The sequence below is a fragment of the Nelumbo lutea genome, chromosome 3 (genome assembly GCF_056320005.1).
Source record: "Nelumbo lutea isolate HS-2025 chromosome 3, American lotus-T2T, whole genome shotgun sequence".
Lineage (NCBI taxonomy): Eukaryota > Viridiplantae > Streptophyta > Magnoliopsida > Proteales > Nelumbonaceae > Nelumbo > Nelumbo lutea.
In genome coordinates this window covers 45,600,741-45,627,621 of record NC_142686.1, presented here as the reverse complement: position 1 = coordinate 45,627,621, position 26,881 = coordinate 45,600,741, and the positions used below count along the sequence as shown (strand labels likewise).

At 35.9% G+C, this 26,881-nt stretch overlaps 1 protein-coding gene and 2 pseudogenes across 2 annotated transcripts; 1 reads left to right on the top strand and 2 right to left on the bottom strand.

The window, feature by feature from the left end:
- Positions 1–4,965: 4,965 nt before the first annotated feature.
- LOC148864673 (ammonium transporter 1 member 2-like) lies at positions 4,966–6,069 on the top strand (annotated as a pseudogene).
- Positions 6,070–12,053: 5,984 nt separating this feature from the next.
- Positions 12,054–12,940, bottom strand: LOC148864672 (ammonium transporter 1 member 2-like; annotated as a pseudogene).
- Positions 12,941–20,105: 7,165 nt separating this feature from the next.
- Positions 20,106–24,545, bottom strand: LOC148864671 (butanoate--CoA ligase AAE1-like). Of its 2 annotated transcripts, none has more exons than XM_088979877.1 (2): positions 24,065–24,545; positions 20,106–21,684 (listed from the first exon to the last, which is right to left on the bottom strand). In XM_088979877.1, the coding sequence occupies exons 1-2, from the start codon at positions 24,260–24,262 to the stop codon at positions 20,212–20,214; spliced, it is 1,671 nt and encodes a 556-aa protein (XP_088836003.1). In that variant the 5' UTR covers positions 24,263–24,545; the 3' UTR covers positions 20,106–20,211. The 2 variants fall into 2 exon arrangements, with proteins under 2 accessions (XP_088836003.1, XP_088836004.1); XM_088979878.1 differs by lacking the exon at positions 24,065–24,545 and adding an exon at positions 23,322–24,047.
- Positions 24,546–26,881: the final 2,336 nt, after the last annotated feature.

Sequence of the window (26,881 nt, the reverse complement as noted above, 5' to 3'; positions counted from 1 at the left end):
AAAATCCAGTGAGTTTCACTATCCTTTGCACTATAGGCAGTTTAAAATTTGAAAAAGCATTATGTGATTTGGGAGCTAACATAAATTTAATGTCATACTCGGTTTTCAAAAAATTGGGATTGGGAGATCCCCAACCCACCAAAGTTGCATTACAATTGGCTGATAGGTCCATTAAGCATCCTAGGGGGATCATATAAGATGTGTTGGTTAAAGTAGATAAATTCATCTTTCCCGTTGATTTCATTGTATTAGACATGCAAGAAGATGTGGATGTCCCTCTCATCCTTGGGAGACCTTTCCTAGCTACCGGGAAGGCATTGATTGACATCCAACAAGGACAATTCAGACTTAGGATATAAGATGAGGAAATAATTTTTAAAATGTCTGATGCCATGAAACATGCACCCTCTAGTGATGACTTTTGTTACATGATTGATGTTCTTGATGATGCACTTAATGATTGCTTCCAGGTGAATAATAGGTCGATTGACCCTCTTGAACCCTCCCTACAACAAGGAGAAGTTGAAATAGGAGAAAATGAGGAAATAAACTTTATAATGGCATACTTGAATGATAAGCCTCGGTTCAAAGGGAAGGGATTTCTTAAGTCAGAAAATTTAGGCAAAACTCCTGTACCAACAGGCAAACCATCAACTCAAGAACCCTCCACCTTTGAATTGAAGCAATTACCACCCCACTTGGAGTATGCTTTCCTTGAGGAACCATTAGCTCTCCCTGTAATAATTTCCGCATCCTTGAACCCATTGCAAAAAGAAAAATTGCTAAAAGTGTTGCAAGAACACAAAAATGCACTAGTCACACAAAGTATAAGGAAAAATAATTTGGTTCAATTTTTTCCTAGTATATCTACTTGTACAAAAACTACTAACATAGCTTCAATCAGCTATCCATGCATTTCAAGCACCCAAACATGTAAATCTACTAGAACTAGAAGAAATAAATTTAAAGAATGGGAAAAAAATAAAAACTTTTCAGAATTCAATGGAAAGCAAGCACTAAAACACAATTTGCTTCAAAGGAATTTGAAGTTCAAGGTTTTCATTTTCTGAAAAAAAAAAAGGCTAGTAGATCCTACATTTATATGTGGTTAGGAACTCCTCTACCAAGTTTCAGGCCAAACAAACAGGGTTTGGTAGGTTGAAAGTTGCATCTTTGGGATTTGGGTAACAATCCATACCGTTCGATACACCCATCAATGCACCAAGGGTCTGTTTGGTTTATGGGAATAGGGGTCTGGAATCAGAATCAACAATTGTTTGGTTGGATAGAATCGGAATCCCATTCTTATTCTTGGTGAAATGGTATTTCCCCATTTAAGGGAATGACCATTCCCTCCCCCTCCTTTGAGAACAAGAATCCATTCCAGCTGATACCGATTCTTGTTTGAATCAAACAGAGAGGAGGAATAGACCATTCCGACTACAACTGTGAACCAAATGGGCCCTAATAATATCATTCAATACGTTTTTTTTTTTTTTTTTTTTTTTTGAGCTCAAAAAGAGGCTTTCATTGATCTCAGTTGAAACTTTCAAAAAATACAATGACGGTAAAAAGTCAGGACAAATTGACCAAGTAGTAAATAGATTTACAACCAAGCGCAAACTTAGCAATTTTATGCTTGGCAACATTAGCTTATCTCTTGGTATGATTGACTGAGAGTGTAGACGATTAAAAAGCCCTCCACTGTGTTAATACACCACAATGGAGATAGAGACTCCACGAACAGAAGGTCGATACTCTTTCATACGCTCTCATAACCTTCATTCTTCAATATGAGAGAATGGTACAATAGGACATTCCCTTTTTGCACCACATGATGGTATTACTAAAAATGGATGCATGCATGTCGGCCATTACATATTGATTCACGGTCATGAATTAAAGGGAGTGTTCTGTAGTATGGATGAGAAATTGGTGGGTGTCGATTGGTCTACACCACACTTTGTGGCAGGAACCAATCCATATCACACCACATTCTACAGTTGTTCTGAACTATGGACAAATTACCAGTCCACACCCACAATGGCGTTCTATAGGCATAGTGTAGATCAGTTCCCACCACACTTTTTGATTCCATGTGTCTAATATACATTTATGAATGATTTACATCAACATTTGAAAAAACAATTCGGAAATGGAACCATTTTGGCAATCAGTTTTCGGGTTGACGGTCCAACCATCCAAATTCGAACGGGCGACCCATTCTAACAAACAAATTAAAAAAAAATAAAAAAATAATTAAAAATAAAAAATGGTAAAAAACCGTTGGGCGGGTCGACAGTTTGACCGCTCAAGTCAACGATTTTTTTGCCAAAAACCGGGTTTGGGGTAAAACAGAACCGCTTGCCTAGACGATTCCTATGCGGAATGGTCTGACAGTCCGGGTCAATGACGGTTCAAAAACCTTGATCTACACAGTTAATCATAAATATCTAATTTTTGTATTTTATATGATAAATATATTGAAAAATGCATCAATAAATTAATATTATTTTTTTTGTAAAAACAATAGCAAAATAATTAAAATTTAAAAAAATATATTTTAAACATATAAAATATAATTTTATTGATAAAACATTAAAATTAAGTAAAATAATTAATATTTTATTGACAGAAATATTAAAATGTAAAACATACAATAGGTAGCCTTTCAGGGAAAGTGTGAAATATGGGATAAAAAATCAAGCATGAACAGTCCCTAACCACGAGATTTTGTCCTGCAGAACGTGACCAAATCCCAAAATGGTCCTATCCACTAGATATACATAATTCTGAACGTCACCTAAATCTAAGATAAAGTTGGTCACAGGAATCAAGACAGACCTTATATCCCCCTCCTAAAAGTATTTTCCTCGTCATCCATTTAAATCTATAGTACTATTAAAACTGTGAATAAGAACTTAAGAACATTTTTTTGGTAATCAATAAATAAAAACTTGTATTAAGATACCGAACAAAAGGTTATAAGCCCACACACCGGGCTAGGGGCAAAAGCAAGCTGGTTTGAACTCATGCTTGATGAAACAAAACTTTATAGCTAAACAATTATCAATTACACTGATCTCTCCAGATGTGGGCTAGAGGAGAGAAGGTCACCAACAAAGGATTGTTAATGGTAGAGATCACTTGAAAGGAATCTGACTCAATGATAGCACGAGCATCGGTCATAGAGGATAATTCCATGCCTGCAAGACAAATGGCCAAAGTCTCAACGCTTAAAGAAAATTAAGATTGCCAAAGTTCTATGACCACGGGCCCAAATGATGGCACCAGAGTCAGAAATCAGAATGAGCGATACAAGCAAGGAAGAAGGCCCATTTAGAAGAGTTGTCAAAACCAACATTGCAACTAACCTTAATCCATCCCCAAGGAGGCAGCTCCCAAGCACCAGAGAGGATATGGGAGGAGGCAAGTGAGAAGCTTGACAAGGGAGGAGCCAAGCCACGACATAGGACAGAGGGGCTCATTTCTGAAGAGAAAATGTTCCTGACAGTCCATATCGACCAACAAGTGAAAGCAATTCCTTGAAACCAACAAGTAGGATCGGCATATTGCGAGAAACCCATGGAGAAGATCTTAGTAAGCCACTCACACTCACAGAAGTTGTTAATGAAATCCATCTGACTGGATACTGAGGGGGAAGAATCCAGAAGGCATGGGCAAAATTGCACCTAGGAAGAAGAGTGTGAATATCATCTTCCTTGTCCTACAATTGCATTAACACTTGCATGCTAGAGTAAATACCTGGTTGTAGAACTTTTGTTTAACTAAATTACCTCAATTTTTAATCTGGTTCATGTCTAATTATAAGGACAAAAATATAATTTAAACAACCACTTTTCTCTTCATTCAAATTCCTCTCATTAAGTCTAATACTTAAGGTATTAGCTCCCATTAACATTCAATAGAATTCTATTGTTGAATGGAATAAACCTATTTGAATTTGGTCTCTTTCTAATTGTGATAACACAAAATGTAATTTGAATTATTACATTTCTTATCATCCAATTCCCTCTCATTAAGTCTTATATTTAGGGTATTAACTCCATTCTTTCATTGAATCCTATGTTCAAGCTTTTCTTTTTACTAAAAAAATAAATAAATTCCATCAATCAGATCTACATACAAGAATTTTAACAATACAAAATATATGCTTCTTAAAATGAACCCAAAAATGAAACCATTTTTCATCTTAGTGGCGAGTAAGCAATTCAATCATTCAGGTCAAGGGGGTCAATCCATAATGTCATAATTAAATAAAAACTTTTAAAATAGAAATAAATAAAAAATATAGAAAAATCAGGCATATCTCTAATGTTTTATATATGGGTTCGACTATGATACAAGAAAGATGTGATATGGAAATGCTTATAGCGAAACAACTGGTATCATAAAAGGGATGATCAATCAAGTGGTTTTATTCAAAATTCACTAGGGTGCTTTGATTGGTCAAAACTCTACCGATGCCATAGATTTTCCCTTTATATTAAAAAAAATTAGTGTGGTAAATAATAGTTGCTTTGTTGATGTTTGAAATAAAATATAAAATTGACAAAAAAATGAAATTTTTTCTTAGTGGTGGGTAAATAATTCAACCTTTTGGGTCATATGTGTCAACCCTTGATCTCATAATTAAATAATAAAATAAAAAAAGTTAAAAACACAAAAAAATATATAAATTATGTAGAAACTATTTAGGCATATCTCAAATATCTTATATGGTTCGTATTAAAAATAAAAAGTTAAAAACACAAAAATATATAAATTATGTAGAACCTTTTGGTTCATTGCAGTTTTATGCATGTTTTGGTTCATCGCAAACTTGCGTGTGTCTTAGCTTTATTGCAGATTTGTGCTAGCCAAAGTTCATCGTGACCTGTCCTGGGTATGAGTTCATTGCAATAGCGGATCTGTGATGAATTCATCACAATCGTGTAATGGGTTATGCATTCATCGCAAGTGATTGCACGGCTTGGCCGATCATCTCTAATAGCCAAAGTTCCTATAGTGAACACAGCCTTGGCCGATTGCATGGCTGCGCTAACCACTTTGTTCGGAAAAAGGTTGATTTTAGGACACTAAAACATTACCGATGTGTGCAATGGATTGCTTGGTGAGTTCACAACAATCACATTTGGTTGCTCAATGGTGGAGCCATGGGCTGCTATCATCTGCGATTTTGTTGCCTCCTAGGTCTTGATTGGATGCAACAAGCTTGATAAGTTCAAATATGATGACCCGCTATAGGCTACACAATTGCACGATGGCTATGGAAGTTGGGGTCTTATATTCATGAGCTTGCTTGCAAGGGGCATATATGTGCAGGAGGTATACCAAGCCATAGAAAGGCCATATGGGATGTTCATGGGAGGAGGTGGAAAGCTCTTAGCTGCTCAAATTATCCAGATTTTGACGATTGTTGGGTGGGTGAGTGCCACCATGGGTCCTCTGTTTTATGTGTTAAATAAGATGAATTTGCTAAGGATGAGATGGCCAGAATGGGCCCTCTGTTTTATACCATGATGAAGATGAACAGTCACAGATGCAGGGAGGTTTAATGATAAGAAGAATAGAACCAGCTAATGGCACTCCTGCTGCTAATCGAAGTCCATCACAAGTTGTGTGGTCATTTTCCGCTATTGGTGCAAATCCCAACCTCCAGAACCTTCATCACAACGGTGGGTGAGTGCCACCATGGGTCCTCTGTTTTATGTGTTAAATAAGATGAACTTGCTGAGGATATCGATTGAGGATGAGATGGCCGGAATGGATATGACCCGGAATGGTGGCTTTGCATATGTATACCATGATGAAGATGAACAGTCGCAGAAGCAGGGAGGTTTAATGATGAGAAGAATAGAACCAGCTAAATGGCACTCCCACACACTAATCAAAGTCCATCACAAGTTGTGTGATCATCTTCCGCTCTCGGTGCAAATCCCAACCTCCAAAACCTTTGCCGTAATAGCTATGGCGCTCCTGGAATGCCCAAAACCTATCATGTTGCAATTTCACGGTGGTGGAAGTTGCCTATCCGACTACATTTGAGGACGGGTTGAAAGTTTTGAACTAGTTACAGAAGGAGGCAAATGGAGAGAGAGAGAGAGAGAGAGAGAGAGAGAGAGATTGGGATCTGAAGAAAGCAATAAGTTTTCATCTTATGCTTTGATTGAAGGTCGTTTGTGGTCTGATTGATCTGAAATTTTGCAGGCATGTTTGCGGCTTAAGGTTCTTCAATCTGAACGGTGTAATCTAGTTTGGCTCACTAGTTTGTGAGATTTGAGTCCGTGAACGGTAACTCTGTTTTGGGTGACATTTCTCTATTATCTTAAGATATTTGTTAGTTTCCAAGGAATGTATTTTCTTGATGATTTGCTGATTGTATGCCTCTAGTTTTATCTAGAGAGAACTCATGTACAATTACTTTCTTGATAGTAGAACTTCTTGATGACTGTGATTTTTTCCTTCCAACACTAAAAAGGTTTTTCCACATAAATTTGGTTGTGTTTTTATGTACTTTTTTTTTGTTTTAAGCTCTACTAAATTGTTTCATAACGGATCAAGATGAATGAAATAGCAGAATATTTGAACAAAATATGAAGTTCAACAGAAAAACAGAACCCACGACATCTCCGGTTGAAAACTTGAAATTCACGATATGGGCCAGAGCAGAGGCAAGCCTCAAACATCTGTGCAGCGTTTCTTTCCATTGCCATGAACAATAGAAACGTTATCTCTGAAAATAATGGCGGATCGCAGGAAGAAGCTAATAGGAGTCAAAGGAACGTAATTTGCAGAGCACCGAACGAGGCCCTCCTTTGATTTCAAACTAGGAATTGACTAAAATTAGTGAGTGCAGAGCAGATAAGTTGGATTCGAACAGGAGTGAAGTTGGCAACAATAACAGGGAGATTGACGACTGATGCAATCATGCAACGTACGTGGAATGTACAGAAGGGCAAATTTGTCATAAAATGTTTAGCATGACGTAAAGAGTGACGCGTGCGGAATAGAGTTCAGATTCTCGAAAGTAGGGCCATGGCTCCTTGGGGGAAATCCACTTTGGCAAATCAGATTGCGAGGAAAACCACTTTGGCAAATCGGTTTGTTAATCAGATTTGAATTTGGATGTGATTTGATTCAATTTGATAAATATTTTTTAATTATTCAATTCTTATATAAAATATCTAAATGTTTTATATAATTTATATATTTATATAAATAAAATATTTATTAATTATATAAAATAATTAATTGGTCAAATTTGAATCGAATATTCGAATATTAATTTTCAATTCCGTTGGATATCAAATCAAATTTAAATATCGAAATTTTCTAATTGGATTCAAATTCAGATATTTATATAATTCAATTCGAATTCAATCCATTTACACCCCTACTCAAGGCCCCTACAAGGCCGGGCCAAATAAGCATTGCTACATATGTACGGAAGTGCAAATGATTTGATTTCAAATTCTGATGTACATATTTTTGTTTCAATTTATATCTAAATCTAATCGATCTGTTTGTAATTTGAAGTGCAGATGAACTAAAATAAACCTAAGGTAAAGTGAAATCACAAATAAAGGGAACCAGAATTTGCATTCCATTATTGCGTTAAGAGATCGATTTTACATTAAAGCAAGTGTTTAAATAAAAACAAACAGACTGTCAACCAGTGGATAGTATGCCAATTGAGCGGGTCCAACCAAAGTCCCAGAGCCAGTGTTGACTGCTGAGTCTTGAGAGATTCTCGGCCGGCAACTGAACCAATCAAATCAATGCAAATAACACAACTGCACAAGGTAAGACATTAAAATTTTAATTAGAACAAGAAAACAAATCAAATCAATAATAAAAATACCACCCAACAAAGTTATTTCATTAATTGTCAAATATCTGCAAAAGGCAAACTTGAATTTGTCAGCCCACAATGCCTAACCATGTAACATTTTTGTTTCTCATCTTGTTAGATGGGAAGCGGGGCTGGGTACGTTCTTGTTTTTTTTGCCTCAGATGTAGCCTCTTGTAACCTGAAATATATGTATAACCAGTAGAGTGCTTATTGCAGACCGCAATAGCTATAGTCATGGTTTTAAATATCAATACAGTCTAAATACAACAGATGGGGCGTATTACGCTTTATATATTGTTTTTCTAGTTTTTTTTTTCTCAAATCTGTTCAGGGAATTGGTATAAAGCCTGTCTACCCCCTGAAACAGGAGGTCAAACCCTGAAACAACTATTATTTCACATATCATGTATCTGTGACCCATTGATACATTGTGAAGTGTTTTTTTATCTGTATTCAAATTCGATCTGGTTAAGGGTGATTTGAATTTGATCTATTTATAATTGGATCGATTCACCTATGTCTTATAAAAATAATTCAATGCAATTTGATTTAAAAGTACACTAGCAGGGACCCATGCGATGCACGGGAAAACGAAATGCAATTTTTGACAAATTATTGTAATTTATTTAAATTTATGTTATTTGATAATTTGAAGTAATTATCATCCTAAGTTCTATTAATTTTTGGAATTTGATGGTTATTTTACAAAGTTAATCTAATTTCATCTAGTTTATGGAAATTAGTGGTTATTTTTCCCTAAGTTCTACTAATTTATGGAAATTTCTATTATATAATAATTTATTATAATTCTTGGTAAATATAATATTTTATAGAAATTAGTGGTAAATTTTGGCTAAGTTTTACTAATTTCTGGTAATTTCTATTATACTAATTTATGAGAATTCTTGGTCAATATATACTTATTTTTTATACTTATTATATGATAGTTTATTGGTCAATTAGTAGAAATTAGTTCTATTATATAATTTTTACTAAATTTTGGTAATTTCTATTATATACTAATTTCTTGGTAAATATATACCATTGTATTATATTTATTATATGATAGTTTATTGGTAAATTATAGTAATTTATCAATTTTATGGAATTTAGTGGCTATTTTTTTGGACATTTCTACTAATTTATGATATTTTTTTGGCAAATTATTTTAATGCATTTAGGATTATATTACATGATAATTTCAAGTAATTATCATCCTAAAGTCTACTAATTTGTGATCATTTCTTTTGATTTATTTTTAGTAATTTTTTATAAATATTGGTAATTTATGTCTAATAATGGTAATTTCTTTTAATTTATATTTGATAATTTTTATAATTATTTTACAATTGTTATTATTACATTATTTGACAATTTCAGGTATAATAGTTATCAAAGTAAAAAAAAAAAAAATCAAATAGCAATATTTTTAACTTACAATATGTAACAATCTTCAAAACACAAAATCTATAAATATAAACCAAAGCAATTCAAGGTTCAAAGTATCGACACATATTGGCCTATATCAGACAATACGTATCGTGTTGGTGGCTTTCCAATACGCCCCTACAAGGGTTGTATTAGGTCAGCCACTGGTTCAGAGGGTAGCCAAGCCTTAAAGTGGCCCATCTGAACCGATTTCAAAAAAAAAAAAAAAGTAAAAGATAAAGAAAGCACCGACACATGGCATATCGACCCTGTCAATATTTAGAAACTTGAAGCAATTCATTAAGCTAAATGCAAATAACATTTTTAACTAACATTATTTAACAATCTTCAAAGCACAAAGCCCACAAATTTAAACCAAAGAAATTCAATAAACAAAAAGATAAACATTATTTTTGCTAATTTTTGTTAACATTATTTATTAAATATTTAATTATTAACAACATTTATCAATAATAGTAAGTAATTATAATATTTTATTAAATAACCAGTAATGATAGTTTTAACAATATTATTTAGTTATTTTTAATATAACAGTAATTATTAAATTTATGAATAGGATTTATTAACAATAATCAGTAATGGTTAATTATCTAACACAATTCAGCACCCTATACAGGTCTCTGGGTATCATACAAGGTAGGGTTGTTCACGGGTCGGGTTGGGTCGGTTTATTGAGATTTTTCAAATCGACCCGACCTGGTCGGGTTACCTAAGATGGAAACCGAAACCGACCCAGTGTTAAGCGAAACTGACCTAGTCGGTTTGAGTCGGTTTGGGTCGGTTTCGGCTCTAAGTTCATCCATGCCCCCCATGGCCCATGTGCCTGTGTGGTGCAAGTTTGGGTTGTCAGATATTTCAGTTTTTATGTAAAACTGAAGTATCTTTATTTAACAGTTTTAGATATAAAATATATTTAAATTAAAATCGAAATATATAGTTAAATAGATTAGGTTGATTTAATTTAAAATTGAAATATATATTTAAATAGTTAAGTAGGAACTAAGTCGGTTCGGTTCGGGTCAATTTCGGTTTTCATACAAGAAAACCGAAACCGATCCGAATCATCAGTTTATGAATTTGTACAACCTGAAACTGGCCGATACTGATGAAAACCCGATCGACTCGGATTGGATCAGTCCGGATTGGTCTAATACAAGGTTTAAAGTATAGAAGCTCTCGTTATCAGAATTGTGTTAAAATTGTATGTATGCCATGTTAAAAGAATTGCTAAAATTTTCTAAAATAGTTAGAAGTGATTTGAGAGCCATAGTTTAACAATGGATATAAGACTGTATAGAATGAAATGTCATAACAGTATTAATATAATCTAACCAGCCATATATAATTGAGACAAAGTTTAGATGATGATGATGACGACAACTACACAATATGCTTGTGTCGCTAAATTCAGGACCATGAACTTCTAAAATCTAAATTGGCAAGTTCCGACTTTTCTGTCTAGAGAGTGTATTCTATTTTCTATGAAAACCATGCCGTGAGTGGTTTTCTGGAACCCTGAAACAATAGTCAAGAACTGTCGACTGATTTTGGTGTTTTTGTTTGAGCTTTGTTTGAATTTTTTTACTTGATTAACGATGATAAAAGCTGTCACGAGTTACGACATGAGTCAAAATCTGTCATTGTCATCAGGCAAAACCAGAAGCAGAAAATCTCAAAGATCGTCTTTTTTCGCCCATTAACCGGGTTTTCTTGGGCATTTTACAATCGCATATAGGACTGTCAATTGGTTGGTTTACCCGACCGATCGAATCAAATCAAACCAAACCGAACCGTTTGCATTGTTCCGAATTGATTCCGATCTCAACTGATTCTTTTGTTAAATATACCAAGGTTCCTAGTTGGGTCAGACGCAATTGTCCCAATTAATAATCAATGCCCTGAACCAGACCCAAACGATCCAAACCACTGACAGCCCTACTTGCATCTCCATCTACGACTGAAAACGGATCCGATCAAATCAGACATAGGTATATCTGAATTTGATTTTTTTACATTTAAATTCGAATTGGATCATATCCATGGAATAACCAGAAGATTCAAATCGAATTAGGATTGTAATTGGATATTAAATAGTATAAGTAAGTTCGATTAAAAATGATCAAAATATTATGTATTATTAATAAAAATAAGGGTAAATTATAAAGACCCCTCTACTATGACCATGAGACAAAGACCCCCTTTCATTAGCCTTTCATTCAAAAAGACCGTTACAATATTTTTTAATCCCCATACTATCCTTGTAATAATTAGACGAGAAAAGCACTATTCATCTTCCCGACTTTCCGATACTACCCTTCCGTTCCTTCACATTTCTCTCTCTCCCCCAATCTCTCTTCTTTCCCTTACCCTTAACAGCATCAGGAATGAACCCATTTAATTCAATCCCGATCTCTCTTTCCATTACTGCTTTATTCAGATCCCAATCTCTCTCTCTCTCTCTCTCCATTTGCTTGCTTCCCTAACTAGTTCAAAACTTTCAACCCGTCCTCAAATGTAGTTGGATAGGCAACTTCCACCACCGTGAAATTGCAGCATGATAGGTTTTGGGCTTTCTAGGAGAGCCATAGCTGTTACGACGAAGGTTTTGGAGGTTGGGATTTGCATCGAGAGTAGAAAATGATCACACAACTTGTGATGGACTTTGATTAGCAGTGGGAGTGCCATTAGCTGGTTCTATTCTTCTCATCATTAAACCTCCCTACTTCTGTTACTGTTCATCTTCATCATGGTATACATATGCAAAGCCACCATTCCGGGTCATATCCATTCCGGCCATCTCATCCTCAATTGATATCCTCAGCAAGTTCATCTTATTTAACACATAAAACAGAGGACCCATGGTGGCACTCACCCACCGTTGTGATGAAGGTTCTGGAGGTTGGGATTTGCATCGAGAGCGGCAAATGACCACACAACTTGTGATGGACTTTGATTAGCAGCAGGAGTGCCATTAGCTGGTTCTATTCTTCTTATCATTAAACCTCCCTGCATCTGTGACTGTTCATCTTCATCATGGTATAAAACAAAGGGCCCATTCCAGCCATCTCATCCTTAGCAAAATCATCTTATTTAGCACATAAAACAGAGGACCCATGGTGGCACTCACCCACCCAACAATCTTCAAAATCTGGATAATTTGAGCAGCTAAGATCTTTCCACCTCCTCCCATGAACATTCCATATGGCCTCTCTGTGGCTCGGTATACCTCCTGCACATATATGCCCCTTGCAAACAAGCTCATGAATATAGGACCCCGACTTCCATAGCCATCGTGAAATTGCGTAGCCTCCAGTGGGTCATCATATTTGAACTTATCAAGCTTGTTGCATCCAATCAAGATCTAGGAGGCAACGAAATCGCAGACGATAGCAGCCCATGGCTCCACCATTGAGCAGCCAAAGGTGATTGTTGTGAACCCCCAAGCAATCCATTGCACACATTGGTAATGTTCTAGTGTCCTAAAATCAAACTTTTCCCGAACAAAGTGGTTAGCGCAGCCGTGCAATTGGCCAAGGTTGTGGTCACTGCAGTCTGGTCAAGTAAATGAGGTAAGCGACGAATTGGGTTTCTGTAGCAACGATGGAAAAAGCCCATTGATACAAGAAGTTATTATAATCGAACAGCTTTGACAGGAATGCCTTCATGCCCAAGAAGTGATGGCCAGTGAAGCTGTTGGAAGGAGAACCGAAGAGAAAGGCGAACCCGAAGAGATAGTAAAATAGACCCTTAGCGGCTACGTCAAGCACGTTGGTGAGCATTATGTTCATAGTTTTCTTGGCTCGAACGAAGAAGATAAGAAAGGGAAGATGATAAATGGATTTCCTCTATCCTTTCATTTAGGAGAGTTGGGAGAGAGAGAATAAGAGAGGATGGTGAAGGAGGGGAAAAGAAGAGAAGAAATGGAAACAATAGGTTAAATAGGTTTTAAGAGAAAAAGGGCAAAAAAACAAAATAGAAAAAATTTAGTAGGGTATTTTAGTAATTTAATGCATTCCATCATCTAACTTAACTGTCAAGGGAGGTCTTTGTTTCATGGTCATAGTATAGGGGGGGCTTTGTAATTTACCCTAAAAATAAACAAAAATGACTTTAATATTATATTTTATGAACAAAATGAACTGAATAATTGTATAAAACTTGGAACCTATGACAAATTGGTAAAAATACAAATGGGTAGATTCATATTTGATCCAATTATAAACAAATTGAATTTGAATTTAAATTTAGAGCCCTTAATGGAATCAAATTTTAATTTTAATTCGGATAATTGCATCCTTATCCTCATCCCCAAATTAAAAACCCAAGTTGCAACCTGCAAGAGCATTCAGTACCACCCAACAGGACTAGGTGCAACTTAAACAATACATGGCACAAGTGAGATCGGCTTTCACGAGGAAAAATCTATGCCCATACCGTTCTAACAACCTTTTGCAATCTTGTATTAAGAATATCTTTCCACGAAATAAAGTACATATTCTCAATGCAAACAGTAAAGGCTGCTCGAATGGGCTTTGCCTTCACTGAAGCCGAACTCCGCACATGGCATGGATGCAATTAGGGACGTCAGACTCAGGAAGGTTGAACCTTATACACAGTTACTTCCAACGCAAACCCACCCCAAGGAAGAGGAACACCAATATACGCAAGCAAGGCCATGTTTTGTTTAACACATGTTACAACTAGTCGGTTTTGACGCATTGATCTTAACCCGAACATGACCCGAAAGACTGAAACCCGATTAAGGTTGATCCGACCCTAACCCATAGGGCCGGGCTAATGTGCGGGTTTACCCCACCCACTGACATGGCTTGGTATACTCCACAACATGAAGACGCGTTGGCACACACAAGTTGCAGAGAAGATTTTCATTTAGAGGAGATTATGAATGCAGCGTTTGTGTACCATTTTTGTTGTTTTTTTTTAACAAATTTTACCTGGCGGGAATTTCACAAGACTTGGTAGTACGCGCTACACCTTTCAAGCCTCTTAGAAAGCAATTGGGCTGGTTGAAGATTCAACTAAGCTAGTTCAGCTGCTTTGAAGTGCTTTGGATAACTATTAAAAGATGCTGAAGGGGATAGTTGAAAAAGTGACTGAAACAGGTTCGGTCTCTCTTGATTTTTTATTCAATAGAGTTTTATAGGCTTCCTTGTGTGGGGCCCACCTCAGAAAGCCATAAGGAAGCTGCTTCTCTTTTCATTTACTTAAAAAAGCTAGAAGCTGCTGCACTTCAGCCTTCCCAGATGGTCAAGAACTGGGACTAAAGCATAACTTACCCACATATCCAACCATAAGATGATTCTTTCTTTGGTTATTAGTCTTTCATATTTACACTATTGTTAAGTATGCATGTGTTTTGTACGTAACATTTTTTTTGATGAAGATGATAGTAAATAATATGTTTTCAAAATATTTTTATAATTACTTTATATTTCTATTTTTATTTGTCACACTTATTTTTATTTAATATGATGAATATATGATATTTAAGATATGATCTGTAGGTATATAGTGGTCACTAAGACCTTTAAGGTACAAAAGGTGTCAAACCAACATTACACAGACGCTTGCGATGAATCTAGAACCCATCGCACGATTGCGATGAATTCATCACAGATCTACGATTGCGATGAACTCACACCTAGGACAGGTCACGATGAACTTTGGCTAGTACGAATTTGCGATAAAACTAAGACACATGCGGGTTTGTGATGAACCCAAACATGCGTAAAACTGCAATGAACCCAACACCATCACAGCACCGTGGAATCACGGTAAAACGGGAATAGATACCGGTTACATGTACGTCTTTAAGTTACGCATGTGAGTTTAATGAAAGTATGCCCGCCAAACGATCTCATCACCTGCGCCACATCAGTACAATAGGGTCACGTACGGAAAGAATATGGGAGGGATAGGATTCTCTAATAATGATCCCTTAATAAGACCTCCTTTCATAATAGGAGAGATGCTCTTCCCTAACAGGAAATAGCTCATTTCTTGATGGCCTTAACCCTCTCTATAAAAGGGGGAAAGCAATTCTTCTCTAGAGAGAGACAACACAATCACAATCCAGACCTAGGGTTTCTCAAGAGGTTTTTCTTTTTCTCTCCCTCTCCTCTTTTTCTTCTCTTCTCCACCTCCTCTCATTCTGGTCGCCATCTCCGGGCTTTCGGAGACTGACTGACTGCCAGGAGTCTATAACGATTACACAGTTTATCACTATCGTCGCAATGAATCCATAACACACTAAGCAAAGTTGCGATAAACCCACGGACCATCAAGTCCGGTGAGTACCTGAACCGGAACGAGCTTCAGAGAGATTTACCCAAAAGGCCCAAGCGCACTTAAGTGTGCGATGAACCCATAGTTTGTGAACCCACTTCGAATGACAGGTTAGAGAGAGCAGTAGGCCGAGACCATGGCGAGGCCTACGCATGTCCAAACATGCGAGCTCATGATAGCAATGCACTTTGTGAATCGCCATGAGGCATTGATGAATACTGCCCTTCGAATAGTGGCGTCATCTTCGCCGCGTAGGACTAGTCATGTTGCATAAAAAGTTAGTAGCACGCGTGAGTAATGAAGAATCTCAAGGATAAGGAAAGCCAATCCTTCGGAAGATCCTCATGATACATGTGGTGAAACCCTAATAGCGCATCTAATGATTGCCAGTGAACAATATATTCCATTCCCCGATATGGAGCGAAGATCTTCATCTCCTAACTTTTAGGATCTCGGTATCTTCTTCATAAATAGAGGATCCTCCTCACGTCAGACATCACTGAATCCTAAGCATTTCGTTGCTGATACCCTCAAGTCCCTACAACCCTCTCATTTTCCAAATCCCATACCAAAAAAGGCTTTCACTCCCCTTGGAGGCTCCCCTTCGTCTTTCAAAGAGACCACCCTTCAACCTAGCCTTACACCTCAGTCCTACATGGTCAAATATTTTCTACATAGTTTATATATTTTTTGTGTTTTTTACATTTTTTAAATTTTATTATTTATTTATGACACTACAGGTTGATACATTTATGTAAAAGGTTGAATTGTTGATATACCACTAAATATTAAAAACAATTTCACTTTTGGGTTAGTTTTAAATTTTGTATTTTATTTTCATCATTAATAAAAAGTTTAAAACAAAATTTGTTTATTGTGTTTAATTTTTCATATAATTAATATAAAACACTAGAGTTGTGCCCAAATGTTTTGTAGAATTTCTATATTTTCATATTTTTATATTTTTATTTTTCAATTTTTATTATGTAATTATGAGGACTAGGATTGACACATATAACCCAAAAGGTTGAATTGTTGACCTGCCACTAGGAAAATAATTTCATTTTTGGATCGATTTTAAATTTTATATTTTATTTCCAACATCAATAAAACAACCATTATTTATCATACTTATTTTTATTTGATATGATTATTTAATATAAAATATTAAATAATTGTCTAAATGTTTTTTTTTACAAATTTCTATATAATTATTGTAAGTACATGGAGTTAACCACTACGATGAAAGACATGTCCAGTGTTAGAACATAGATGCAATTACATGTTTATGAACCAGAATTGCAAACACATAGTGTGCAACAACACCAAAATCTGTGATAATGCTTACGATATTGTACTTCCCTTCTAGTAGCAACAATATTGCTCTAAACGCACATTCGTAGAAAACACCCTTGCGATGACAACAATGAAGTTAGAATACTGCATTGAGGCATTAAAACATAGGAATCGTAGTGCAGATCTACGATTACAATCGATACTCTTGCGCCGCAGCATTGTGATACTCTCGCATCACGGCACTTGCGATGCTGCTCTTAAATACTTAGACACCCTAACAAGAGGAGTCACATCGCATGACAATGAGCAAGCATCTAGAAGGAGTTGTGGCCACAAATGTGCGCACATGCAGACTCCAAAGATGGGAATTCCCGACCCCAAAAGATTTTCATGGACATGTAGTGAAATCTAAGTCTCTTACTTGTTTAATACCTAACGAGTTTTAACCACCATAGTGGGAAAGTTTCCTTTGTCTCCTCTTCACTTTCCTCTAAGACCCTGCTCATTTGTCTATATAAGTATGAGAGAAGTCTTCCAAGAGGAGAGAGACCCTATTGGACTCCACGTAAGACACCCTAGGGTTTTTCCTGCAACTATCTTTCTCTTCTTCTCTTCATCATCATTCTCTCTAGACCTTTGGAGATTTGACCGACCACCAACTAAAGTCTATGGCACTAATAAATACGTATATTTTGTGCTTTTTATTTTTCTTTTAATTTTTATTTAATTATGATATCAAGAGGTGACACATTTGACTTAAAAGGTTGAATTGTTGACCACCACCATGGATTGCTTTGAATTTTATATTTGATTCCAACATCAATAAGAATAATTATTATTTATCACACTTATTTTTTTTAATATGATTAATATATAAAACATTAGAGATGTGCCCAATTTTTCTATATTTTTATTTTGTACTTATTTCTATTTTAAAAGTTTTTTTTTCAGTACAATGACATTATGGGTTGACCCATTTGACCTAGATGGTTGAACTTCTTACTTGCCACACGTATGGAAGAATGGTTCAATTTTTGGGTCACTTTTAAGAAGCATGTATTTTATATCATTAAAAATATTGGATATAGATCTAATTGGTGGAATTTATTAGTAAAAAACTTAAATGTGGAATTCAATGACAGAATGAGAGTTAATATTCTAAATACAAGACTTAATGAGAGGGAATTGAAAGAGCCTATGAAATTGCTAAGTATATTGGTGGAGTAAGACTTAATGTGGAATTCAATGGCCTATTGTACCATTCTCTCAGATTGAAGAATGAAGGTTATGAGAGCGTATGAAAGAGTATTGACCTTCTGTTGGTGGAGTCTCTATCTCCACTGTGGTATATTAACACAGTGGAGGGCTTTTTAATCGTCTACACTCTCAGTCAATCATACCAATAGATAAGCTAATGTTGCTAAGCATAAAATTGGTAAGTTTGCGCTTCCTTGTAAATCTATTACTACTTGGTCAATTTGTCCTGACTTTTTGACAGTCATTGTATTTTTTGAAAGTTTCAACTGAGATCAATGAAAGCCTCTTTTTGAGCTCAAAAAAAAAAGTATTGAGTGATATTATTAGGGTCCATTTGGTTCGCAGTTGGAATTGGAATGGTCTATTCCTCCTCTCTGTTTGATTCAGACAAGAATCGGTATCAGCTGGAATGGATTCTTGTTCTCAAAGGAGGGGGAGGGAATGGTCATTCCCTTAAATGGAGAAATACCATTTCACCAACAATAAGAATGGGATTCCGATTCTATCCAACCAAACAATTGTTGATTCTGATTCCAGACCCCTATTCCCATAAACCAAACGGACTCTTGGTGCATCGATGGGTGTATCAAACGGTATGAATTGTTACCCAAACCCCAAAGATGCAACTTTCAACCTATCAAACCTTGTTTGTTTAGCCTGAAACTTGGTAGAGGAGTTCCTAACCACATATAAATGTAGGATCTACCAGCCATTTTTTTTTCAGAGAACGAAAGCCCTGAACTTCAAATTCCTTTGAAGCAAATTGTGTTTTAGTGCTTGCTTTCCATTGAATTCTGATAAGTTTTTTCTTTTTTCCCATTCTTTAAATTTAATTCTTCTAGTTCTAGTAGATTTACATGTTTGGGTGCTTGAAATGCATGGATATGCTGATTGAAGCCATGTTAGTAGTTTTTGTACAAGTAGATATACTGGGAAAAAATTGAACCAAACTATTTTTCCTTATACTTTGTGTGATTTTGATGGTAGGAAAGAATCATGCAATATATCTATGCATGATCTATTAAATCCATGTAAGTTATAGAATAAAAATAAATAAAATACAAAATAATTATTTAGACATTAAAATTTCTTAGTTACACTTGCACATGATTTCTTTCATATTTACTTAATAATTTATTTATTTATTTCCATATAAATTAATTTATAAGGGTTCAATGGACTAGTTTTGGATTGGACCCTGTCCAGTCCAAAATCCATTTAGACGGATTGGACAGACCAACAAGACATATTGGTTTGGAGTCATTGGACCAATCCGGTCCAAAATATTTATTAGATTGGAATGGACCTGGTCTGTCCGTAATAAATTTATATTGGATTGGGTTGGATTAAGCCAATATCCGGTCCACTGACATAAGATAAGAATATAAGTGTCAATGGACCAGGTTTGGGTTGAAACCAATCTAAATCAAAATGAATTTAAACAGATTGGACGGTCCAGACATTGAATTGGACCAGTGCAAAATGGTCCAAAATATTCATTGGACTCGACTGGACCGGGTCCATTTATAATGGACTTACATTGGACTGGATCGGATTGGACCAAATCCAGTCCATTTGACATCCCTAGTTGTAGGCGTTTAATTTATGAAAATTCTTATTGAATTTTAAGTAAATTGAGAGCTGAAATATTGATTAATGTATTATTATCAAAGTGTTTTTTTTATAAGTATCATTAGCAAAGTTATATAATATGTTAATACCTGCATGCCTTTTGTGTCGATTGAAATGTAATTCTTACTTTCTTAGACAAAAACTAACGAAATATGTATTCCTTATATCTTTTTACCTTGTTTAATAGTAATTTGAGGCTTTGAGCCTCAAATCTAGTGTTTTCCACACCCCAATCTGCTATAACAATGCTCGTGTGGCAGATGAAGTGGTGAAAATTAGACTAGCACAATTAATAGAGCAATAATGAACATTTCCAAAGATACCTTCAATAGTTCTGTGAACAAGAAAGCCTTGCATTCAATACAATATTACATTCCCTTCCAGACAAGGATGTCTTAAAGCTTGCTGGTACTCTTCTTAGAGAGGCTGCCCATAGCCCTTGCTTTCTGCCTGAGAACAAACTTCTGTACCTTTCCAGTTGAAGTCTTTGGCAAATCCTGGAAAACAATGGTTCGAGGAACCATATAATGTGGCAAGTGGTCACGACAGAACTTTATGATCTCTTCAGAATTTGTGTTATATCCCTCTTTTAACTTTACAAAGGCACAAGGTGTCTCCCCCCAATGTTCATCAGGTCGGCCTACAACAGCAGCCTCAAGAATTGCAGGATGACTAAACAACACAGATTCAACCTCAATCGTGCTTATGTTCTCCCCTCCAGAAATTATGATGTCCTTTGAACGGTCCTTTAACTCTATGTAACCATCAGGGTGTTTCACACCAAGATCCCCAGTACGAAACCAACCCCCTTTAAAAGCTTCCTGTGTTGCTTTCAAATCTTTAAGGTACCCATTCATCACCACATTGCCTCTAAACATTACTTCACCTATGGCCTTTGCATCTGCTGGTACACTCTTCATGGTCACTGGATCTTTTATGTCAACCTCCTCCATTCCATGATGTTGCAGGCCTTGGCGGGACTTGATCTTTGCCTGTTCTTGAGCAGGCAAGGCATCCCACTCAGGCTTCCATGTACAAACTGTTCCTGGACCATAGGTTTCTGTTAGGCCATATGAGTGTGTAACGCCAAAACCAAGTTCCTCCATCTTGAACAAGATCTCTGGAGGTGGTGGTGCAGCGCCTGTCATCACCTCAACCTTGTGGGGAAGTGTCTTCCTTTCACTGGCAGGTGCATTGACAAGCATGTTCAAGACTGTTGGTGCACCACCCATGTGTGTTACTTTGTGGAGACAGATACTATCAAATATGCCCTTTGCAGAGACATGCCTGAGACAAACATTGGTGCCTCCTTGAACTGCCACACCCCAAGTGAGGCACCACCCATTGCAATGGAACATAGGAACAGTCCATAGGTACACAGGCATCGGGCCCATGGAGTTTAAAAGAACTGCTGCAAAGGAGTTGAGGTAAGCTCCCCTGTGGCTGAAAACAACTCCTTTGGGACTTGATGTGGTGCCAGAAGTATAATTCAATGAAATAGGGTCCCATTCATCCTTTGGCCATCTGATATCAAAATTCAGTTGTCCTACCTCTAGGAAACTTTCATATTGCAATTCACCAGAAGTTGAGGGAGCATTTTTAATGATTGGGGAAGGCTTATTGCACTCTGTAATTAGGATCAGGTGTGGTAACTTGGCTTTTGTGTTGGAGAGAAGTTTAAGTGCTCCTTGAACAACTTCGAGGAACTGGTAGTCAACAAAGATGATTTTGGCTTCTGAATGTCTTAGCAGCACTGACACCATTGCAGAATCATGCCGTATGTTAAGTGTACAAAGAACAGCTCCTGCCATTGGGACTGCAAAATGCAACTCATACATTGCTGGAATATTTGGTGCAAATGCGGCCACCTGAAAAAGAAAGGAAAAGTTCATATAAAGAGTCATGAATCATAACGGAACGAAGAGTTAGATAGTTAAGAGTATCTACAGCTGGTGGTATTACAATGAGAAGGAAAGAGATCCTTCTATTGAAGCGAGAAGTCTGGTGCCTGAAAAATATTTCAGGGACTTCATTGATGCATCTTTAGCTTGGAATGAAACTTTGATTTGACAGAAGAACTTAGTTTTTTATCAGGACTGCAAGAACTTCTATTGACATATTAATGCTCTGATTAACAAAGTTCTACTCGAGAAATTTGAGTTATTCTAGAACGGCATATGCCTTTGTGTTGGATACCAAACTAAAACAACCTTCCACAATATTAATTGGGATAGAAACATGGCCAATCTTGATTGGATCAGTTAAAGAGACAAAAGTGTAGAGTATTAATACTCAACAAGGAATAGTATGTTGTAAGCTCCTGTACAAGTATTATATCACCAATTTGAATGGGACCAATGGAAATTTATTTCTAAGAGAGATTACAGATTCAACCAGCAAACGTCTTGCATATAGACAGTATGCATTGTTGAGAAAAAGAAACCAAATTTGCCATTTGCAGAACCATGTCAGTGTGGATACTACTTAGCCAAATCAAGCCTTAACAACTGTATTTTCCTACCAGGCAGAGGTGATTGGAGCACTTGTCAATGCATTACCAAATACTGCCTCATTATCAACTTGTGTCAAATCATAAAAATTTATATTGCGCATATCCATCTACTCAAAACCCAACTATTCCATTTTGACACGATCAATACAAACTTTCTCTGTTGCTCTAAGCTTTTCATCACCTTTGGACCCAAAGAAGCCGAACAAATCCTCTTAGGCATCAAGCATGCTGTTATGTGACGTGGAGATTTTGATAAGAATGAAATTTCAGAATTTTTGAAAATAAATCCAGGAATTAGCATGAACTAGAAGATCGAATGGTCAGCATGTGTAACTCTTGCGCCTTCAGTTTGTGAAGAGTTTATGGGTCTTATAGTCAGAGACATCAGTAGAAACACTAAGGGTCCATTTGGTTCATAGTCAAAATTTGAATTGGAATGGTCTATTCCCATAGTCTGTTTGGTTGAGACAGACATCAGAATGGGAATTGGAATCAACTGGAATGGGATTTCATTCTCAAGATAGGAGGGAATCGCCATTCCCTCAAGTGGGGGAATGCCATTCCACCAGGAATGGAAATGGGATTCAGATTCCCCAACCAAACAGTTGGATCTGATTCCAGATCCCTATTCCCGTTAACCAAACAGGCCCTAAGAATCTTATTCTTCCCCTTCAGTTTCTGGTTCACCAAGTTTCCCTTTGAATGTGAGAGCAGAGTTTGTTCTTAATTTTGATGGAAGTGTGATATGGGTTGGTGGCGTTTTTGTCTCAAAGGCAAGGTAGTGTGATTGATATGGGTTTGTAGTGGGCCCATAGGGGAGACTACTTCAACCAGGCTGAGATTTTGGCAGTGTTAACAGCGCTAAGAATTACCAGAGATCGGAACTTCTCTCCTTTATTAGTAGTGGGTGATTCAGTCAACGCCATAAATTGGTTAGAAACGAATCAAGGAGGCCCATGGAAATTGAATCACCTATTGGCTGAAGCAAGGTACCTTTCTTCTTCTGTGACCGTCTTTCCGATGGGTTCCAAGAGATCAAAATCCGTTAACTGATAGCTTGGCAAAAACATGGAGTAAAAAGCTTGGATTTGTACTTTTTGGGCCCTTGCGCTTATTATCTCTCTTCGTACAACACTTTGTTATCTTCTCTCTCTCTCTCCAAAAGAAAATAATTCGACTGTGAAAAGTAGGGATGAACCTCAGAGACAAGAAATTGAAAACCAAGAAATGCATAATAATATTGATGATGATGATTAAGTGACCTCTTCGAATGATCCTGTGATGAATCAATTTTGGCAAATGCACAATCACCAAATATCCGGCACAATATCAAACATAAAGGAAAAGAAAAAGAAAATTGAAGAGTACTAGAACAGGAGATCTCTGTAAAACAGCATCGAATCAAAGGGATTCACATCATAAACAGAAAAGAGTATGCATCAGTAAATGAACAAGAGAGAAACATATCAGAAATGAGTTAGATATGCATGAGAGGTTACGGAGAATGAGATTATGACAACGCACTACACAAACAGAAAAAAAAAATAAACTGAGAAAATTTCAGTGTAATTGCAGGAAAAAAAAAAGGAAAACGTAAGGAGGAATAGTTGAAGATAAACGAGAAGAAGAAAACATGAAAACTAGTCAACTACATCAACACGAATTTAAATTCCAGAAATGACAAAATGATCCAAAAAATGAAAACGGTAGCAGAAGGTCAGAAAACCAGAGCTTACAACGTCCCCAGTTGAAATTCCCATCTGGGCCAGAGAAGAAGCGAGCTTCAAACACCTTTCCAGCGTTTCTCTCCATGTGTACTTCACATTTCCATAAACGACAGAGACCTTATCTCTGTAAACTTTAGCGGATCGCAACAAGAAGCTAATGGGAGACAGAGGAACGTAATTCGCAGGGCACCGAAAGAGACCCTCCATTGATTTTCAAGCTCGAATGTCGATTTTTCAGATATTACTACTTAGCACTTACTACTGACAGCAGTGATGAGTTCGATTAGAACAGGAGAGAACGTTGGAAATATATAGAAACACATAGATGAGAAGCTATGACACATCCATACTTGGATCTGTGGATTAAGTGTAGATAGGTACACAGTGAGCAGCATAATAGAAAATGACGTGAAGAGTGACGAATGACGATAAATTCGGATTCTAGAAAACGGGTCCAGTCCGCCGGAGCTTTGGCTATACGTTTTGTTCCGAAGAAAATGAGAAAATAAGTGAAAAAATATTTTTTTTTAAATTAAAGAAAGTTACTTCCATATAACAGAGATGGCTGTTCATGTCCCTGTTACGAAAGGTGCAGTCCTATGTGTTTTATTACTGACGTGGAACATTATCATCCATTCTATATTTCGCTGAAGAGCCATCGTATTCAGTTAATTATTTTTCACTTAGATGGTGTTTGAAAGCGTAGGTGCCTGAAATGCGCATGATCCACTTTTCAAAAAAAAAAAAAAAACTTATCCCATATAGGCTGTGAACACTATGATATTTGGTAAGGTGATTTTTATTTTTTATGTATGTGCTGAGAGATAAACACCACAGTATATACATCAATCAACCATTTGGGGAAATGGTCACCATGATCTCAATTTTCAAGGCATGCCCGATTTTTTAATAATTGACTGAACCAAACAATGAGATATATAGACATTTGTTGAAACGCCTATATAGATCCAACATAACATGGTTTTTTTGAAAAACGGCCACGTTTCCATTCCCTTAAAAAAACCTGTGATCGTTGGTTTAAGAGGATAAGTGGAACAAAATTATGATGTGCCTAGCACTATTTTATTAGTAGGTTTAATGGTTTATCCCATCTAACCTCTACGCTTGATTAATATGGAACTTTACACATCAAAATGTCACGTTACTTTTAAATGTTGAGGACAGGTGAAACAACATTTGATGTGTATGTCTATTATTTGTTATTAGGACATCTGGATCCCTTAACATGCTTTGAAGCAAATAATACATCATTGGAAGGTAGGGGTGTCAATCGACCGATTTTGGATTGGATCCAATCCGATTCAAACCTTATTAAATTGGATTTGGACGGTCTATTGTAATTATTAGATTGGATCAATCCAAAATAAATTGGTTCAAATTCTTATTGGTCTCAATTGGACCTAAACCAAAATTTCAATAATCAGTTAATGAGGCCAAATCTTTCTCTAATTTGAAGTTGATCAAAACTGATGCTGGCATAAAATCACTTTAATGAAAGTGCTTTTACAAAAACACTTTTACAAAAGCATTTTTATAAAAGATTTTATGAAAAGTACTTTTACGAAAGCACTTCTGCGAAATCACTTTTATAAAAGCATTTTTATAAAAGCACTTCTACAAAAGCACTTTTATAAAAGTATTTTTATGAAAGCAGTTTTATAAAAGTACTTTTATGAAAGCACTTTTATGGAAGTATTTTTATAAAAACACTTTTATGAAAGTATTTTTGTGGAAGTATTTTTATAAAAACACTTTTACGAAAGTACTTTTACAAAAGCACTTGTATCAAAACACTTTTATAAAAGTACTTTTATGAAAGCACTTTTATAAAAACACTTATATGAGGGTACTGTAAAAGTACTTTTACAAAAGCACTTATATGAAAGTACTTTTATAAAAATACTTCTACAAAAGTACTTTTATAAAAGCACTTCTACAAAAGTACTTTTTTGAAAGCACTTTTACAAAAGGGTATTTTTTTGTAATTTTCAGATTTTCTTCATTTTAATATATTTTTGTAATATTTTATATTGTTTTGTTTTTTATATAATTTTTTATATTTCATTCTAATTAAATTGGATCCAATCCAATCCATTTACATTTTAATGGATTGGATTGGATTGGATTTGATTTGTATTGGATTTGGACTGAATTGGGTCCAACTCATTTGTAAGTGGACTTACATTAGACTGGATCGGGTTGGACCAAATCCAGTCCCATTGACTTGCTAATCCAACTTCCTTACTGAAATAAAAGATTCAATTTAAATGTTATGTGTTCCATTTTATACAAATTACCAGTACAAAACCCTCTCTTAGTGGTAACCCCATGGGCTATATTTAGTATATTTAGTATGGTACCATTTATTAAAACTGGGACAAATTGTCAAATCCATGAAAATTTTTTGCAATAAATATGTTTATATATAAATAATATCTTTAAGGAAATTTTACATATGAATAGTGACTTTTATAAACTGAATCGCCAAATATCTTTGCTTTCAAATAAGATTGATTATTGAAAAACGAACTTCATACTTAAAGAGCCAATTCCCCTGTATCATTTCAAATGATGTAGTATCATAAAGGAGGGAATTATTGAGAAATAAAATTGTATTTAATCTCTTAAATTAAATAACAAATCTATACATAAAAAATCAAATAATATATTAACCTAAATTTAGAACATAAAAAATGGATGTCGAATTTGTTAGAATATGATGGAGCGCAATCCGGTCGGTCTTAGCTGTCAACAATTTTGCCTCTAACTAGAGCGACGGGGAGCCTGAAACGGAGAAGATGAGGG